Source organism: Nyctereutes procyonoides, unplaced genomic scaffold (genome assembly GCF_905146905.1).
Source record: "Nyctereutes procyonoides isolate TBG_1078 unplaced genomic scaffold, NYPRO_anot_genome, whole genome shotgun sequence".
NCBI classification, from domain to species: domain Eukaryota; kingdom Metazoa; phylum Chordata; class Mammalia; order Carnivora; family Canidae; genus Nyctereutes; species Nyctereutes procyonoides.
This window is the reverse complement of record NW_026575146.1, coordinates 7,653,501-7,674,324: the sequence shown is the minus strand read 5'-3', so window position 1 is coordinate 7,674,324 and position 20,824 is coordinate 7,653,501. Positions and strand designations below refer to the sequence as shown.

Genomic DNA, 20,824 nt, shown 5'->3' with positions numbered 1-20,824 from the left:
GGAAATAACTGTAATACATTTTAGCTGGGTGGAATGGGCAGCACAAACACAGTGTCCTTGAGTGAGCGATGGAGTAATTGGAAGTGAGCAGGTGTCACAGGGGCACCATCTCCCCAGCGCCAGCATGGGGGGGGGGCGGGGGACGGGGGAGATTGGGAGTTTGAGAAAGTTTGTATTCAGAGGAGAAGCACTAAATTTGGGAATGAGATGATAGATTTTGGAATGTGTAAAGAGGCATGGTAGGTAGTTTTCATGGGTCCTACAGTCTCTAGAGCTGATTCTAAAAACAGAAGAATGACCCTAAAAACAGAAGAATGATGTCCATGACCTATGCAGCAACTCATGTTGCCAGCCCTAGGTCTCATCTTTAGCAGAATGTAGTACCTTTATCACAAATACTTAACGCAGACACCCTAGCAAATTCTTGTCGGGTTTGGCAAATGTCTATGAATTTTCTTAATGGGTCTTCCAGGGACTTTATAAGTAAAGTCCATTTGATCATTTAATCTAACTTAAGTTATATCCCCAAAACCTAACAGCTTTACATTTGGTCTGTGATTAAACTAGATCTGTGATACTTACTGGTGTAAATGTTTTGAATTCTCAGTGATACCTAGTAAAGACTAAAGGACAACTGATTCTTTCAAAAGTGATATACAGCAAATGTTTTATGGAGACCATAATATGTCAATTATGTATCTTAAAATTTAATCTAGTATCCATGGGTGGATAAATTAATGAACACATATATATACGCCTGTAAACTGGCATGAGTTTAGATATTATCAATTATATTTTCCTCAAAAACTATAATTGTAGGTTTAAAATATGAATTTTCCAACAAATCTAGCTTCTCTTTCTATTAATCCATTCCCACCACACCCTCAAACTGACTCTGAGGACTAGTGGGCCCTTTAGTTGGAAAACTGGTATTAATTCTATTTCCCTTATATAAGTTACTTAACTGCTTCTGATTACATGCCTCTCACTAATAAGGGGATAAAGTATAATGAATGCAACAAAGAAGCATTAAAGAGAAGAAGCTCCAGGAGAACCAGATAATTCTATGGGTGTCTTTCAGAAATTCTGGACTGGGGTATGCCTTGATCATCAATTTTATGCTCTGGATCCAAACTAAAACCAGGGAGAAAACAATAGATGGAAGTGGAGGAAGAATGGGCTAGTACTTCACCAATCCCTAGAGAGAACAAAAGATCACTATACTGACTGCAGGGCTGGATGTGTAACCACTACAAGCACCCTCTTCTTGGTTTGTAGGAAGTAAAAAAGAATCGACACGAGGGGAATGATAACAGTAGGTTAAAATTTTAACTCAATGAGAGAGATATCTGAAAATGTTATTACTCAGCCTATTAGCCTGGCTGAAGCCGATTTCATTTAAAATAATTTTATACTTACGCTAAAAATAAATTAGTACCAAAGTAGGGGAGAAAAAAAAAAAGTCCAGTCCATTTACTGCAAGTAAATGGACTGGGCTTCGACAACTCCAGGCGAGAGAGAAGAAATGTCATTTTCATGAGTCACGCTTCCCTTGTCTCATCAATCTGATAACAGTTTCTGGAAATCAAGAGTGTTGTGGTCATCTTCCTTTCCCCTAAAAGACGTCACACAGGAAGACAGGGATGACTTCTTTCCTACTGGACACACATGTGTAGCTGGCCTCTGGACACTGGGGAGGAACATGTGGTCACAAAGCAACCAGGCAGCTTACTGCAGGGATGTCAGGGGAAGAGGAGCCAAGTGGATGCCTGAGTCAGAGGAAGGCATGTTTGGGAGAAAGCAGGAAATTCTGATGTAGAGATGAGGAAGAGCAGTGGGCAGGGAACCCCGGCTGGGTGGGGAGAGGAGACAAAGCAGATCCCCAGGAACAGAGTGAAAGGACGTGGTACAAAGAAAGGGAGGCCCGCTGGGGAGGGAGAGCCTTGGGTAGGGTAGGAGGCTGGTTCATTACAGGTGTTGGGGAACCAGGGCCAAGCAGCAGGGGAGACAGATAGGCTATTGGCAAGACTTAAAAGAAATCAGCTTAGAATTTATTTGTGGGGGTAGGGGTTGGGAGGCAGGGAAAGCAGAGGGAAGGTAAGGAGTAAAAAGGGGATTCTGTAGCTTCTGAGGGTCTAAGGGATACTCTGGGGCTAAGGGAGTTCCGTGTGATCTCATGTGACAGTGAGCCCTTTTGCTACGTGACTGCTTATCCATTGCATTTCAAGTGCAGCCTGGGGAGTGAATGTTTAATTTTTTCACTATGTAACTGGTCATAAATCTCTGGAAAATGTGAGGAGCAATGCATTTGATTTGAACCTACAAGGTCTGAATTAATTCACCTTCATGCTTAACCGAGTGAAGCAAGTTTATAACCGTGTGTCCCTAAGTGGGGCCGGCACACAGAGGAGATAACATATCCCCACTGTGCTTGAGAATAACATCATCGCTGACCTGAATCGGATCCAGTGTAAACTAAACATTCAGTACATACTTTTACAGTAGAGGGAGTAGAACGGAAAACAAGGTAAGCGTAACTGAAACATGAGAAAGAACAAAACGGCCATGACTTAGCTGGGTGGGGCCACAATCTACTTTTTCACCCCCCTTGCCCCCCAATCCCAGTCCAATAAGTCTCCACCCAGCATGAGCTGTAGATGACATCACTCACTTCCCAAACACTCCAGCAGTTTCCTGCTTTCCAGGACCCGGCCAAGCAAGGCAGTCAGTGGTGCACCTGGGCAGAGATGTGGCCGGGTCAGGTCAGAGTGGAAATGAAGGCCACACCAGTGCTCGTCCATCTGTTCATTCAATAAACTGCATGCTTTACCACTGACCTCTTGGCCCCTCTTCCTTGGATAGACTTGCACACTGTCATGGGTCCAGGCCAGGTCAATCACAGCAGGAGCAAAATACACATGGACACACAGGCAGTGTCCATGATCACCATTCTGCTCCAGAAAGAGCACGGGGACCAAAGTGAAGGGTGCGGGAAGGAGAAGGAAGCTTTGATCTGCTGCATCTGCTAGTCCTCCCTCCCTGACGTCTTTCTCTGCTTATCAGTCTGTGAGGCGAAAGCACTCAGTCTATTTCTGTACAGTGGTTCAAGTGGCCACTCTGCCTCCCAAAAATGCTCTACCTGGCAGTGATCACCAGAGCAACACCCTAGGACATTTTAATCCCTTCTGCATGAACTGTGAGGCTGCTGACTCTTAAGATTCTAGCCCACATTCATGTCCTTGGAGTTCTTATGTCCTCATTTGATGTCCCATGTTTGTCAATAAAGATCTCATATTCAAGAGAACCTCACTCCAGGAGGACTCCTAGGTTCTTCAGGAGTCTCAGTGTGATATCAAAGGAGAGTAGTCATATACACCGAACACTAACATCAAATGGACTTCTGGTGGAATTCAGTTAGTTGGACATTTCTCCATGCCACTGTTTTGACAGTGCATAGCTGTGTGAGAACGCCTGAGAAGGAGAGGGTACTCATCCTCTTTCTACCCCAATGGTAGTCAAGAAGAGCCCTGGACAAATTAGCATAGAAAACACAATCTTGTGTTTCCGAAGACCGATCTGGGGTCAGTAGACCTTGGAACCTGACAAACCACACCCAGGAGTGCATTTCTTATGGGAACATCCTAGATCTTCTGTCCTTCCTTCAGTGTCTCAACGTTACAGGTGTTAAAACACTGCAGGACAGCTGGGATGGCCAAGGTGGTGTGACCTGCCGGACTCCACCTGCTGCTGACTCTCTGGCAACTGACTGGCCCTATATAAATATTGTTTCCAAGTACTTTTAGTTTACCACCTGCCTATTTATTTTCAGATTATAAAAAAGGGACACATGCTCAATGCAGATGTTGAAATAAGCAGAAAAGTAGAGAAAGAAAAGCTGTCTATAATATTGCAGCCCAATGTTAACATTTTGGGGTCTTTCTAGTCTTTTTCTATGTGGAGTGTAATTTACTTCTCAGTAATATCATGGCATATGCTTTGCTTACAGGCTAATATTTTTATGTCATGAAATTTACACCAAATGATTAAAGAGCCCTTGTAAATTATAGAAACTTAGAGACAATATCAAAACAATGTGATCAGAAGACAAAGACCACCTACTAGATTTCTTTTGGCCCAAGACTGTTTTGGAGAAATTTAATAAGCTATTAGGTTTATTGAACCCCATAAACCATAAGCTTTGAAAGAATTTTGGAAACATAACGTAACAGGGTAATCTGTAGAATACAGGGTAGGAAAATCTTGAAAACAATTTGTTCTTTTCTTCCCACATCAAAGATCTGTATTTGCTTAACTATTTCTTACAAGGTGACGTACTAAGTAGTGATGAGCTGGTCACGAATCTTGTACGAATTTGGAGCTTTCAATAATATGCTGGAAATAATGTCACTAAAATGAAGCAAGAATACATATGGCGCTTAGTAGGAATGAAGACTGTTACTCTGTGAAGGAAAAATTAGCTATAGCCAGATGGGAAACACTGTGAATGTGTGTTAGAACGGTAGCAAAGGCCGCAGATGTCCATAAGCTGAGTAATTCTTGTACTGGGTGCTTATATAGAAACAGTTTGGGGTAGTGAAAGGTACCGGTGAAGTGTCTATGCAGTCAATGGTATTCATTATCATTATTATTGTATTGCATGATAAGTAAATAGAACATGATGAAATAATTAAATGGAAAAAAAAAAAACCCACTAGTGTATAAGACAGGGGGTTAAAGAGTAAATATTTACAAAGCTAAATCTGGAGAGGGAAAACTGAACTCCCCAGCATCTCACCACATGATTGCTCGAAGTCAGCAGGGCTGGAGACGTTTATTGCTTGAGGATGCGCTTGCTTTATTAACACTCTCCCCTTTTAGACCTACTACGTAGCCAGAGGGTGTTTCTCTTTCATTCTCAAGTTCACAGCTTTCTGTACTATACATATATTCTAAGACCCATCAGGGAAGGACTTGGTCTTGTTCACCTTCACAGGGCTGTATGGACAACTGAATGAATGAATGAACACTGCAGAAAAAGTGAGAAGCTTTCTGAGTTTGGGCTTCTTTCTGGAGTGGATGGATGGATGTGTATTTCAAAAGTACTCACATAAGCACATGTTTTGTGATTAAGAGTAAGAATGATTCACGATGCTAGAATTTTCCCACCTGTAGGAACCAGCCCCCCTCTGGTGTCACCCTTCCCCTCTCCCTCGGTCATTTCAGCGGGAAATTACTACACTGCGTCTCCCACATGGGTGATGAATGCTAGAAGCATTTCAGCAGACTGTGGCAGGGTGCAGAATGGGGTCAAGTAAAAGTAAATACCAGCCCTTATTAGGCGATCCTGGCTTCCCAGTGGTGTGTTTGCCCTGATACATGCGCAACTTCCCGCCGGCTTAGAAAGCAGACCTCTAAGGCCACTGGCTCCACATGACCGTGACCGTTTCCTGACCTCCAGGAACTCCTTTAGCTGGACACTTCCTGCCTGGCTCCTCACCCTGGATTGTGGCAGTGCCCTGTGGTGGGGGCGCCACACAGCGGCAGGGGCTCTCTTCAGGACACCTGGAAAGCCAGCAGCCGCCCCTTAGGGACTGGACTGTACCCCACCATCGTTCCCTCCAAGTCAAACCTCAGACTGGTTCCCACACCAGCAGTGGCAGCTTGAGAATTCTGATTTCCCAGAACTGGTCTCACGTGAGGCTGTGGTGGTACTGGGATAGGAGAAGATCCACAGGATCTGTTTGTTTAGTGACTACAGGATTTTAAATTATGTTACGATTTTTATTTAATGACTATTAATTAAATGCTCAGAACTATTAAGGTTATCAATTATTGGTTCCTAATTTTTTTTTTTTAATATTTGAGAAGCAGACTCACTCCCTGTGGGGAGTCTGATGCGGGACTTAATCCCAGGATCTCGGGATCACGACCTGATCCAAAGGCAGATGCTCACCCACTGAGCCACTAAGGCATCCCTGGTTCCTAATTTTTATAGCAAATCATTTTTTTAAAAACTCATTTCTATCCACCTCTAAAAGCTGCAAATTGCCTGGAGTGGAAAGCGTCTTTATTTGGGGGTTCCCCAGAGCACTGAGCACAGTGCCTTATGTACACTGAACGAATAAATGAATGACTGCTGGATGAGCTCCTGTGGGGTTTTCAATCTGTATAGGGCAAGACATGATGGATTTTTGGACGTAGCTGACTTTCTCCTTCGTTATGTCCCCTGGCACAATTCTGCATCTCTGGGCCTTCCAGTTTCCCTGGGTGGCTCTCCCGGCTGCACTCTTATTCCCATGCAAAGGTCTTCACTGACCAAAGCTCAGGAGGCTTTTAGCACTGAGGAGCTGCCACCAGTGAGGCCATTCTAATGGACATAAAAGCAAGCTCTTCTCACTAACCATTTTTGTTAATCGAGATACAATTAAGTTAAACTCAATAAAATTCATCCTTTTTAGGTATGTAGGTCTATGAGTTTTGACAAAGGTCTATAATCATGGATCTGTCTCTCAATTGAAATAATCAATATAGTATTTCCATCACTCCAGAACATTCCCTTGTGCCCCTTTGCAGTCACTTTCCTCCTCCACCTCCCCTCCCCTATGGAAATGTCATCCAGCACTCATAATATCTGAACCCTTCTCCCTATATCAACACTGTTTCTATGCCTCCCTTGGGCTCCCATGGGATTCCTTGGTCTCTCCTGAGACCTTCGATGGTTCCTCCCAGATGCCTTGGAGGGCTCTGTAAATGTAGACATTTTTAGAAGATCATCCTTCACCCTCTTCTCATTTCTTCTTCTTTTTTTTTCCTCTTCTCATTTCTGTTGTGCTTATCCTTACTTCCCCTGTTCCACATCTGCCTTCATCTATATTCTAAAACTCTCAAGGCCTTCCTTCCTATTCCTTTCCTCTGAGTGTTGAATCTGTATTTCTAATAGATCCTAAGACCATTTTATATATGCAAGTTAACCCTTGCAATTCTCCACATCGTAGCCAGTCTCATTTCTGGCTCTGCCAACCTGCCTCCCACCATGTTCTTTCAGGACCGATGGCACTGCCATCACAGTCAAGCTACAAATGTCCTACCTCACAACTCCACATGTAGGTGGCTACTTTAAAATATGTCTCAAAGTCGCCTTTCTCTCCAGTTTAGCTTCAGTGTGATTGCAGTCTTGACCTTGATGAACTCTGGCCTTGACAGACATTCCCGTTTGTGGCTCTTGGCCCTCTGACCATTGTCCATCTGCTGCCAGAACTCTTTTTCCTTATTTTATAAAAATTAAAAAAAAACAAAAAACCCAAACAAATACAGAGACTACCCTAGAGTTACTCTGTAGTGCACACAGGAGAAAAACCCCAGTTCTCATCAATGGTAATCAAGCTCTGTAACAGCTTAGCCCATCCTATCCAATCTCAGCCACACTAGACTTCTCTGGGTCTGTCATGTACTTTTGTGTCCTTGAGTTTTGTTTGCCCAGTTCAAAGGTTGAGGTCTTTATGAAGTATTCTCAACTCTCTTCTTCTTTCACATACCTTCCTCTCTCACTCACCTCAGGTGGAAGCTGCTCTTGGTACTCCTGTGCTGAAGGCATTCAGAATGCCAACACCTCACTCTCTAGATGCCCCTGTACTGTGCAAACCTGTGCTCCTCACACCTTTTTGGTATCTCCATGCCTTACATGTAAAAAGAATTCAAGAAATGCTTATTAAAAACATTTTGTCCAATATTAGGTGAAATGTGTAAATATCAAGGCAAAGATTCTGCACTTTTTATGTACTTTTGCCTATCCATTGCTTATTTACGTAACACCAGTCACATGGTTTATTTAAAAAATTGTTATAATGTTTCCTGTGTGGACTTGGATCATAACAACAACAGTAAGGATAATTATGACTTAGAATATTTTGTTCTAAATCTAATCCAGGAGCACTCCGAAGATGAGAAGTTGGATTTTGGCTATCGACGATTACCAATGTAATGTATATCATTATGTAGCTATAATGAAGCATTTTATGTAGGAAGCCTAACTTCATGGATTTTAAGTGCTTTGATAAATTTTCATGTATTTGGTATCTCCCTTCCATCCATAAAAAATCTGAAATAACATAATTATCAACTTATAGAAATGTCATCCCACATTGCTAAAAATGAAAACTCATTTAATTTGCTCATTTTCTAAGGTGGAGCCTCCTGCTTGATGTGCTGAGGAGCAAGGAAGAGGGTGAAATGCTGATTTTCCCAGCCTTTGGAGGTGCTAGGCTGGGCCTGTCTGGCATGAGTAGTCACCTTCATTTATCTGACTAGAGAAAAGTCTTATCATTTTGAGTACAGTAATATGAAAAAGTCCAGAGGCACTACACTAAGCCATTCCACCATTTAAATATCAGACTGAACTGTACCAAGTCATTCTCTAAATGAGTTTTATGAGGGGAATCAGTTTTATGACTCAAGAGATCCTGAATACCAGATCTTAAAAAAAAAAAAAGAAAAGAAAAGAAAAGAAAAAAGAAAAATCCATACCATGACAGCAGAGGAGTATTATATGGTGGAAGAGAATGTTTCAGAAAAATAGCAAATATTATTACTTCCCAAAACCTGATTTGTAAAGTGTTGGTGGAACATAAGAATTTAAGGCATCATGACAACATAGCCTGGGGAAGGTGTTTGGAGAATGTTACTCACCGTTCCAACCAAAGGGTAGATGAACCCAGCGCCTATGCTTGCCCGGACATCACTAATAGGCAAAATGAAATCTCTGGGAACACCTTTCTTGTCAGGTTGGTGAGACAGAGAAAGGTGGGTCTTTGCCATGCAGATGGGCAAATTTCCAAATCCCTGTAAGAAAGGAAAGGAAATGTGTTCATTGAGCACAGATTAGTCTCCTGTATATGTTCAATGTTACACTCCATATGATCCCTGAGGCTCAGATCCAGGCACACGGCAGGTGCTGGTTACTACTTATTCACTGAGTAAGGAGATGGGGCGAACCCTTATCTCCATGTGATCACCACTTGGTTGAGGGTGTCTGTTATTTATTTCAGAGAATTCTCCTTAAGGAAGGCAGCGTGATGTGTGTGTTTGGGAGAAAGTGTGGCTATTTTCAGGCAAAGCAGAAGCAATGGCAGCTGCCGAAACTATTTCCAAGGATATTAATACCCGGGGCTCAGAAAGGTAATCTGGAGAAAGGGTCTGTAATGAAGCTCTTAGTCATGTTGTTCACTCATTCTTGGAGGCTGTCAGGAAGCAAAGGGTCCCTTTGTGTTGGTTTATGAATCATGGCTATTTGATCTGCGATTACATTATATGAACTAAGATGAGGTCACTTTTTAAGCCTCTTATTTTTAAGGACCAAAGGCAATGCCTGACCCGGAGTTCCAAAGGTGAAAGGGCAGGAAGTCACATGTGGGGGTCTCACAAAAAGGACAGTGTCCTTGTAGCCTGGTTTCGATTAAAGGGTACATAGTGTCCCTTTAGTGACTTTGCTAATTAATGGCAACCACATACTGGACACATAACTTTTAAGGAACATTCCCTCACTAGACAGGGCTAAAGGAATGCAATCTTCAGAGGTAACACATGCAGACATTCTTATGATTCAATTTAAAAGTATGTGGAAGATTTTAGAATATTTTCATTTGGAGGGTGGTGCTATTCCTTTTTGAAAGGCTGGAATATTCTTAAATACTGATCAGAATTTTGCTGGAGGATAATCACAATTGCTCTATAGAAGTGGGGGCGGGAATTTTGAGTTTCAGAGATCATTCAGCTAATGAAATACTTTGAACTGATTTAATTTCCAATTTAATATTTTGCTAGAACAGATATTTTTTTAAAAAGAAAGAATCAAAATGTTATATACTAGCACCATATTAGTTCATATAAAAAATAAGTTTTTCAGACTGAGAAAAAGGGAAGGAAGTAACGTTAGAATAAATAATAGTCCTTAAATATTATTAAAAATTCATGAAAGAAAAAGACTCATGACAATGACCTTACGTTACTCATTTCAATACACATGAGTGAAATTTCACTGCAGATCCATTCTGGTACACAGAACAATTCTGGGGAATTATTTATTCTTTAAAGGTTTATTTATTTATTTATTTATTTATTTATTTATTTATTTATTTATTTATTTATTTATTTATTTATTTATGAGAGAGAGAGAGAGAGAGAACAAGAGAGCAGGGGGGAGTGGCAGTGGGAGAAGGAGAGAATTTCAAGCCAACTCTCCACTGAACGTGGAGCCTGACAGGGTTCGATTCCAGGACCCTGAGATTATGACCTGAGGTGAAATCAAGAGTTGGATGCTTACCCAACTGGTCTATGCAAGTGCTCCAAGGGAATTATTTACTTCTTAAAAGTACAAGCTGAGGGCATACATGGGAAATTCTAAGAAAAAACGAGTTGCTATCTTACCAAACCAGGGAGACTACTCTGGTCAGCACTGGTAGTATTTAACACGATGTCAAATATGATTTACAAATAGGATTTAGGAGTTGGGAAGTTAACAAAATAGATCAATAATATGCCTAATGGAGCTCCTCTGCTGACCAGCTCTTGAAATGCTTTGACTTCTATTGTATCATAGCAAAGTGGAAGGGGCACTTGAGGCTAATGGTCATTTTAATTGGGATGGCTGAATGAGCTGCAGTGGATGAAGTCCATGAAGTATGGCTATTTTGGGACTAGGCTCAGGCTGCTGACTCCCATCACCTTCAAAGCTGCTTGCCGACTTGCCTTTGTCACTCTCTAGAAGTAGAAGATGAGATAGAACCTTCATCTTTGGTGGACAATCTCAGCACCAAGTCAGTGAACCACTTGCATAAAAAAGGAACACCAAACACCCCCATCTTTAAAAGCTGCATTATGACTTGCCTTACCTGGCACTGTGCTAATATTTTTAAGGTAGTAAGAGCCCTGCAATGAAGCAGCAGCATTATGGATCATCTAACTCGGATTCCACAGTGACACATCCAGAAAATTTCCGTGTTTGTGGCTGAGTAGGAGGGACTAACCATAACATGTCATAGATACAGCATCACCCATATCAGACGACTTGTAACTACAAGTCAATGATGTACAGGGTATACACCCATGCCATAATGTTCTATTTAGAGTTAATAAACTACCCAAGGATATTAATTCAATTTTTGTAGACTAAGTAGATTAAGCCACATTCAGCTGGTGAGATTTATAACTGTTTTTAAGTCAAGGTGAGTATTTTAAGAGCCCAACGTGAATTTTTCCCATAGAAGTGTAACTTTTACCTGTTGCGTGTAACGATCTATTTTGGATTGTGCTTCAGGAGACAGTTCGATATCTTTGGCTCCATACACAGCCTGGGCAATGGTTCTTATCTTTTCTATAATTGGAAGCTAGAGAAACACAAATGACAACAAAATTGTTAATGTTAATCCCGTTAAAGGGGAATCCCTGGGTGGCTCAGTGGTTTAGCGCCTGCCTTTGGCCCAGGGCGCAATCCTGGAGTCCCGGGATCGAGTCCCGCGTCAGGCTCCTGGCATGGAGCCTGCTTCTCCCTCCTCCTGTGTCTCTGCCTCTCTCTCTCTCTGTCTATCATAAATAATAAATATATATTTTAAAAAATCCCATTAAAGAATTGAGGGAAAGCTCAATGAGCTTTTTGGTAGTTGCTTAAAATTTTCTACCAGATTTCCTCTTCAACATCCATGGCACTTGAAACAAATATTCTTTCCTCTATCACCCTTAAGGTATGAAGAAGTATCAAGAAGCTATAGATGTTCAGCCAACTCAAAGGCTGCTTATTTAGTCAATAATTTTTATCCATTGCATTGTTTTTAAAAATGTACTTAATACTATGGTTTTAATGGTCTCAGAAGTCAGAATAAGAGTATCCTAACTAAATACTTAATGCTGGTGTTTAAGTGCCTCTGAACTCAGGTTATATGACAGAACATAGTAGGCTAAAAAACAAGTATATTTTCGTATGAGTAAAAATGGGCTGATTTTTTAAAAAAGATTTTATTTATTTATTTAGAGAGTGAGAGCATGAGTGAAGGGGAGAGGCAGCAGGAGAGAGAGAGAGAGAGAGAGAGAGAGAGAGAGAGAGAGAGAATCTCAAGCAGACTCCACTGTGAGTGTGGAGCCTGATGTGGGACTCAACTTATGACCCTGAGATCATGACCTGAGCTGAAATCAAGAGTTGGATGCTTAAATGACTGAGCCAGTAGGCACCCTGGAATGGGCTGATATTTTAAATGTTGATGTGATCACTTTATTGGGAAGTCAGAGGTTGAATCTAGCATCACTTTAGCAAATTATGAGAAATCATGAAGACTGGGAAAAAAGACAAGAAGTTTAGATATGGGCAAATTCGTGTGTGGGGTGGAGAGAAACAACCTTCCATAATGCTGGAGTGGAAACCTGGATGAGGATTGTGGTAAAATTCTGAAATGAAAGTGATCCTGAGAAACAACAATGGTTCGTTAGGAATGGAACATGCCATAGATAAAGTGATTCTTATTTAAGTAAATCATTTGACAAAGTCATTCATAATTTTACTGTGCAGAGAACATACATAAGCATAATGCAGTTAATTGATTTATTGTTTGGTGAACAGCTATTGGACCAAGTGCCCACTGTTAGAATGAATGTCAAGCAAGGGGCAGAAGTCTTTCATGGCCTAGTCAAAAGCTTTGCTTGGCAATGGCAAATGGTACATTTGTAGGACTTAGAGTTGATGTACACAGGAAAGGAGAGTTATCTGACAGGAGAAAATAAAAGCTAGCTCTACCCTCTCAATCTGATGGAACCCCTAACTGCTTTAAAATGTGATTTCTTTACTACAGATTTTATAACTATAGAGTTGTTCTGTACTCTGGAACTTAAATGTTGGGCATTTCAACAACTAATAAGTGAAGGTGCAAGTCATTGTAACCTTTCACTGAAGAACATAAAAGATGGTCTGAATCAATGGAGAGATATATTTTGTTCACTGATGAGAAGACTTGATACTATAAAGATGTCAGTTCTCTTAAACCTAACTTATTAGTTCAATGCAATTCCAATACAATTCCCAACAGCACTTTGGGATGGTTGGCCAACCAATTCTTAAATTCACAATGAAGAGTAATAGCATAGATAGGTGAGATAACTTCAAAGATAAATAAAACCAAAAGAACAAAGATAGGAGACTTGCTTTCCAGGTACCAATCACACCATAAAACTATGGTAATTAATTCCATATGGTATTGGCACACAACTGGATGAATCAATCAGTGGAAGATAAGAAAGAACCCAGAAGGATATCACAGCAGGTGTGGATAGTATACAGTAGAAATGACACAAAACTGGGAAAGAGCTGACTATTCAAGTGACTTTAGTTGGAGAGAAATAAAATTAAGATTCCTACCTCACAACTGGTACCCAAATAAATCCAATATAGAACAAAGACATAACTTTTGAAATTAAAACTTTGAATACTGGAAAAAAAGAACATTGGGAGCTCTCTTTATGGTTATGAGGTAGGGAAGGATTTCTTAAACAAGGCAACAGGATACACCCTAAAAGAAATGTTTTACAGATCTGACAACAATATTTATAATTTCTTGTATTAAAAAAGACATTATAAATAGGGGATAGGATAAGGAAGTCTGGGAGAAGATAGGTTACATGCAAATATTTAAAAGTCAAAAGATTAGTTACTGGAATGAATTTAAAAAACTTCCTACAAATTAAGAAAAAAGACAAATATTTAATACTGGGCAGAAGGAGTAACTAATAATGAAAAAATGCCCAATCTCATTAATAATCAGAAAAGGCAAACTAAAATGATGAAAATTCAACTTACACTCATTAGATTAGCAGGAATGAAAAGCATGAGAGTATCAGGCATAGGCTAGGATGTGGGGAAAATGATTCTTCTGAGTACTCTTGCCTTGGTTGAGATGCCCATGGTCTACCCCATCATGAAGCTTCCTATCTGGTTTCTTTCCTCTCAATACACCCTACTCTACCAGTCTAACCTCCCTAGAAGGCGCCTAAGAAAAACTCAAAAATCTCAGGCTTGCCATGACCTACTGAAGGACACAATCTGGTTGTGACATTTAAGTATCTGCACAATATGTGCTCTGAAGCATAACTAGGATAAGCTCACATATCTTAAATTTTCCCCATGTTTTCTTGCTTCTGGGCCCTTACACATAAAGCCTCTTTGTAGTACTGCAAGATCAATCTCTGCTAAAGCTCCTTGAGGTCTATCTCATGGGCCAGCATCTCCAGAAAGTCTTTACTGATCTTCCCGAAGGAGATGTAGGCAAGTCTCTTCTGTGGGTGCTTCGCAGGACCAGGGGTTAGACAAGGCCTGGCAGTGAGGAGTTGAGTGAGTTAAGGCCTGGCAGTGAGGCGTGGCAAAGCTCACACTATTTTAAGGTGCATTGATGGATATGATAATGGTCCCAGGATCAAACTATGATACTGAAGTCTACCAGATGGCAAGGGGCCTTTTGTAAACCACATTATAGGAGACATCAGCAAATAATCTGTACCTCCAGAAGGAACCATTTAAAAAAGAAATGATCACTATTTTCCAGGAAGACAGAATGTAGAGAATGGACAGAAATGAGGATGAAGTAATTCTTAGCCCAATGTTTAAGGAAAAGCTGTAATAACTAGAGCTGCCTAACTACACAGTGGCCTGTCCACCCCAGGAGAGATCAGTACAAGCCAGGGACAGTGCCAGGAATGTTGTAGAAAGAATTACTGCGCAAATGCAAAGTTGAGGTTGGACTACAGAGATAGCTTTCAGGGTGACTTCTACTGTGAAAGACGCCACATTCATATTAGGTGAAAAGAAGGAACGGCCTATAAATTCTTCAAGGTCAAGGCCCACTCAGAGGTAGGATGAAATATGGCCTTTGGAATCTGAATATCACCTGTAGACCAAGCAAGGATTCCGTGTGGTATGATGTTCACAATAATTATAAGAAAGTTCAGGTGCTGATGAGCTGAAGAAAACAATGAGAAGGGACTTTTTACTGAACCTCAGATCTTTCTCATCAGCATTATATGTTGATGGGCACCAAAGTGCTTGCTTTCAACACTGCACTTAAGTTAATATGATCTCTTCTGCTGGTCAATAAATGCTTTGCAAGTAACAAACCTCTTAAGAAATAGAAGTTAATAGGATGCTGGAAAATACTTGTAGAATCTACACAGAGCAAGCACAATGACCATGCTTTGTCAGGGGAAGTCAGATCTCAGGATATTGTGTTCCCCAAGTAGTATAGCATAAAAGTGGGTCCTGGGTGACAGGCAGTGTCCCCATGGGCACTACAGCACAGCTAGGTGGCAGCTCTGGGGCGAGAGGCCTAAGAAAGAACACAGCCCCTTTTTATACCTGCTTAAATCATGTAAACTCTAAGAATTCATTTGCTCATCTGTACAATGGGCAGGTATGAACTGTACGCTATTCTACTACAAGCACTGAAGTGACATAGAGAAGATGAGTTGTGCATGTCACTCCACACAAACCCTAAGTAACATTATTATGGAGTAAGGCTAACAGGATTGGCAGAAAGATTTACATTTGCTCTGAAAGTAAAACAAAACAACAATACATATATTACAACTTATAGCGTGTTTAATGAATACAGTACACTATTTACTGAACTCTAGGTTATGATTGGAAATTAAAAGGTCAGCAATTTCTATTAAGATGATAATTAAAGAGCTCACATGTGAACAAGGTAAAAGGATGAATAGTGAAGGAATTAGTGTGAGTGGGCATTTAGCTGATGTACCACAGGTTTTTAAACATGGAAATATTTCAGGAAATACATGTATTTCATTTTTAATTGTAGTGAAATATACATAGTGGAAAGTTAACCATCTTAACCATTTTGACGTCTTTGGTTCCATATTAAGTAAGTTCATGTTGTAAAACCAATCTCTAGAACTATTTTCACGTTGCAAAGCTAAAACTGTGCCCATTAAACTCTAACTCCCTTCCCTTGGCTTCTGGCAAACACTCTTCCACTTCCTGTCTCTGTGAATTTGGCTAGTCCATTTAGCTACCTCATACAAGTGGAAGCAGACAATATTTGTCCTTTTGCATCAGGGTTATTTCAATTAGCATGAACCTCAAGGTTCATCCATGTTGTAGCCTTGGTCTGAATTTCCTTCCTATTCCATTGTATGTGTACACTACTTTTTAAAAAATCCATTCATCCACCACCAGGCGTTGTGTTGTTTCTAAGTTTTCACTGTTGTGACTGATGCTGTTATGAGCATGGGTTGACGAGGACCTCCGACACCCAGCTTTCAATTCTCTTGGGCTGTATCAATGTATCAATTCAGAGATACATACTTTTGGTCTCTGACTATATTGCCTTCCTTTTTAATGCTTATTTGAAAGTATGTATTTGAGATACATACTTTTGGTCTCTGACTATATTGCCTTCCTTTTTAATGCTTATTTGAAAGTATTTTGGGAATTTCAAGCAGGTGCCAGACTGACTTTGTGAGCTGTGTAATTATGGTTTTTTAAATTCCTATAGGGAAATTGCAACCACCCAAACATAACAGATAACCCAACCACAAAGTGCAGAAAAGCAGGACAGGGCCAGCTGCCTGAGTCCTAGCTGGGTGTTGTTTTTCCTCCTTAGCCTCAGATGCTAGATCTCCATGCTTCCCAAAAAGCACTGAAATCTTCCCCCTGCCATTCCAAATTTTTGATGCCCTGGCCCCAATCTTCTTATGCTTAGAGAAGGTGGGAGTACTCCCCTGACAGCTTTGACATGTGCAATGCTGTCCAATGGAAGCCTAAAAGAAGGAACCACCCAAACCCTCGTGTGTGTCCCGCAGCCTCATGCTGAATAAATCGAGTGCTTCAGCTGATGTAGCTAAACATCTCAAGACCAAAATCCATCTAGGACTGCTACTACAATTTTTCCTTTTCACTCCTGTGTACAAGTGAACAAATAAAAACATTATCTCAGTTAATATATCTTCTGGGTTTAATAGAAAAACTAAAAACTGCCCTGATAGTTTTCATTGCGTACAACCTATTTATATTACATCAATAGGCAAGGGACTTTTGGCTGTGCCTCTGCTCAATTTGGGGGAGAAGTACAATCTTTAAAGAAAAAACAGAGCCAAGTTCATTCCAATGATCTTGATCTGAACTTGATATTCACTTATACTATTTTGTTTTAAATGATAGGTTTTATAAAACAAATAATATGGTAAAATAAATTAGGAATGTTCATGTATTAATCACTCCTGGCTTTCCCGGACACTGTAAAGATTTACTAATTTATTTGTTCACCACATTGTTCACCCTCCTATCCCTAAAGTCTAGAGTGGCTTGCAATTAGTAGGCATTCCAGAAACATCTGCTGAATGAATAAGTTACTGCTGAGGGTGGGTACTTTCAAGATGTCATGATATGAAAAGAATTTTGGGCACTACTTGAACAAAGCATACCTAATGGGATGGGGAAGTGACCCAACACACAAATGTGACAGAAGAGTGTAAAAAAGGCTCTACATAAATGTCATGACTAAAGATGGAAGATCCCAGAGCACAGGGCAAGGCATGGAGATCATCAAAAGCTGGCGAGATGTAGAAAGGAACTTGAGTCATGCTTGAAGGACATGTAAGATTTTAATAAGCCACGGAAGGAAAGGTTATCCTATACAAAGGGGAAGACACATGTCAAGGTGTGAATGGCAGCAAATACAATGCATCTTCTGGAAACAGGACTATTCTATTTGTGTACTATGCACAATTGCTGAACACGTTAATAAGCTTCTACACAAAGCCTGGCATCTATGCCAGTATCTTGGATCATTTTTGAACTAACATTATGTTAAATCTTCATCTTCACCAAGATCAGAACTCTGACTATATTCTACATTTATTCCCTTCTAGACCTCTTAAACATATATTCAAAAAATGGAAATACTCTAGAACAGAGGTGTCCAATGGCAACTTTCTGAGAAGGTGGGAATGTTCTATATACATGCTTCCCAGTCTAGTAGCTGGTGGTTACTAAGCAGTTGAAATGTTACTAGTGCCACTAAATTAATCTTAGTTAATTTAAATTTTAGTAGCTACCTATAACCAGTTGCTATGGCCCTGGGCAGGACAGATCCGGAAAACAACTCTGACCTATTGTTATACTGCTGTACAACCTCTTGCACAGAGTTGACACCACACAGGTACACTGGAGGATGTAGGGACCTCATGTTTCATTATATTCATTTTGTATTTATGGTAATTCAGGCTCATAGAAGCTGAGTTAGTCCAAGTTAGATAGCATATCTTTCTTGATAAAGTCTAGGAGACCTGTTAGAATTATTAAATTATTATTATTATTTTTAAATATCTTATTTATTTATTTGAGATAGATAGAGAAAGAGAGCATGCGTGCAAAAGCACAAGTAGGGGAGGGGGCAGAGGGCAAGGTAAAAGCAGACTCCCTGCAGAGCAGGGACCCCCGATGTGGGGCTTGATCCCAGGACCCTGAGATACGACTTGAGCTGAGGGCAGATGTTTAACTGATGGAGCCACCAGGCATCCCTATTAAATTATTTAAGAACTGTTTTTCAGTGAAATAAAATTAATCTAAAAATCCTAGGAAAGCAATTACTTAAAATTTTAAAATATTTTTTTGTGAGAGGAAAATGGACAAAAAGAATGTGAACCAGGACACAGGTAAAATAGAATAAAATTTAAAACCAGGGTTAAAAATGAAGCTTCTAGAATCAAAGAAAATGAAGTGTGAAGGTATTACAATATTGTGGCATCTTCTTTTACTTGGAGGTCAAGTTCTAAAGTCACCTGGCTGTTTCTTAGAAGATCCATGAAGACACTAAGCCATACTCTACCATCAATACTCTAGAAATTCTTAAGCCCACAATTGTTGAAGTGTTGGAACACATCCGTGTTTCTTCTGCAGCTATACTGAATGTTCTATTGTTTTAACAAGGCCATAGGCTGAAATTCATAGAAGTTAAGTGATCTTGGGGCTTAAGGAGTGCATTTGTTTCAATGAGCATGGAGTGTTGTATGGAAATGTTGAATCACTGAATTGTACATCTGAAACTAATATGACACTGCATGTAAACTAATTGAAATTTAAATAAAAACTTAAAAATTAAGCTAAGTGATCCTAAGCTGTGATACCAGCAAAATGTATTCCAATGCCCATGAAATGTTTAAAGAGAAGGATCAATTAAGAAACTTGTTAGTTGAACAGAAATCTCTGGATACATAGTAATTATGTCAATTTGTATTTTGTATTTTAAATGAGGCATGAATTTTAAATGATCTACAAGTGCAGTTTAGTATAAATGGCCTCTCTGGTACTTAAAAATATAATGTGAAACCATCGATGTTAATTTATCCTGAGTACATACAAGGTATAAGGGGTTCATGAGGTTTAACATACCTCAGTGTCATGGGAACATGCTCTTACTGAGAACAACAGACCCTTGTATCTTTGACACAAAGCTTGTCCCTGGCTGGAAACCAGCACATTTGAGCTCCTAAAGGTGTACGTGCTGACTTCCATGAGCCAGCTCACTGAGGAGCCATCCTGCTGGCTCGTTGGCCCTGAACAACAGTTTCACCCAGAAGACTTCCAGAGGAATCTCGTTCTCTTTAGGCAACCGGGATGTGTGGTGGATATAGCTGGGGTCTGGGAACGGAAAAAATGCTCATTGCCAAAGAATCTCTATTTGTCTACATCAAAGGATGGCAAGAAGGAATTCACATGGGTGATCTTTTATACTCTCAGATAGAATGTCACAGCCATGTCAAGGAACATATAAGAATAGATGATTTTAATGATCTATTCCTACCCAAAATGGGGAAGGGATGATTGTGGCCTGAGCATGTGGCTTTGCCAACTAACACATAACATGTTTTTTATGGCAGATGTGTTAATTCTCTTTCAGCAAACCTTGCTGATAAACCTCATGTGTTTGTTTGCATGTACACGAATGCATGCAAGGTGTGGTTTGGGCTCTATTTTCACGTGCAAGGAGCCCCTGTCTCTCTTTCTTGGCTCTTCAGCACAGACTCATAATTTCCCTCATTGATCTACTGGAGGTGTGCTTCCAAAGAAAACACTTTGGGTGTCAAAGTCTCACTGAAAAGCACAGTAAACTACAGTTGACCTTTGAACAATGTGAGATTTGGGGCACTAAACACCCCCTCCCACATAGGCAAAAATCCATGATTAAGTTTTGACTCCCTACCTTGCCCCAAACTTAACTACTAATCGCATACTGCTGACCAAAAGCCTTGCCCATAACATAAATAGTTGATTAATACATTATTTTGTATGTCACATGTGTTATAGACTGTATTCTTACAATAAAGTAAGCTAGAGAAAAGAAAATGTTATGAAGAGGATCGTAAGAAAGAGAAAATACAGTTATAGGACTGTACCGTATTTACTGAGAAAGATCTGCTCGACTGAACCCACACAGTTCAAACCTGTGTTGTTCAAGGGTCAACTGTACTTTCACGAAAGGAAACAGAAATCATATTTTGATAAAAAAATTATTACTAAAACAAGTCCCCAAACTCTCTGATACTAGAGTGACTGAAAGTATGATGTTTTGAGTGTTTTTCCCATGAAACTCTTAAGTTTGTTGGTTTCTTTTTTTGAAGAGGTATGCTGTAAGTGGTACCTTTAATGATAATATCTATGATAATATTCCTTAAAGGCTTGCTTTTTAGGTTGAGAAATAGATACTGTCCCTCCCCAGTGGTCTCCTGTCACCTAAATTTAAGTCAGAAGGTCCGGGTAATGGATGGTGTGGTGGTA

The 20,824-nt window shown here is 40.2% G+C and overlaps 1 protein-coding gene across 1 annotated transcript in view; it reads right to left on the bottom strand.

Moving 5' to 3' along the window:
• MTHFD1L (methylenetetrahydrofolate dehydrogenase (NADP+ dependent) 1 like) overlaps nt 1-20,824 on the bottom strand; it is a 186,932-nt gene that overhangs the window by 38,497 nt on the left and 127,611 nt on the right. Inside the window, exons 25-26 of the mRNA XM_055311580.1 lie at nt 11,274-11,381; nt 8,686-8,838 (exon numbers count right to left, since the gene is read on the bottom strand). Of these exons, the coding sequence (XP_055167555.1) occupies nt 8,686-8,838; nt 11,274-11,381 (261 nt within the window). The remainder of the gene's footprint in view (nt 1-8,685; nt 8,839-11,273; nt 11,382-20,824) is intronic.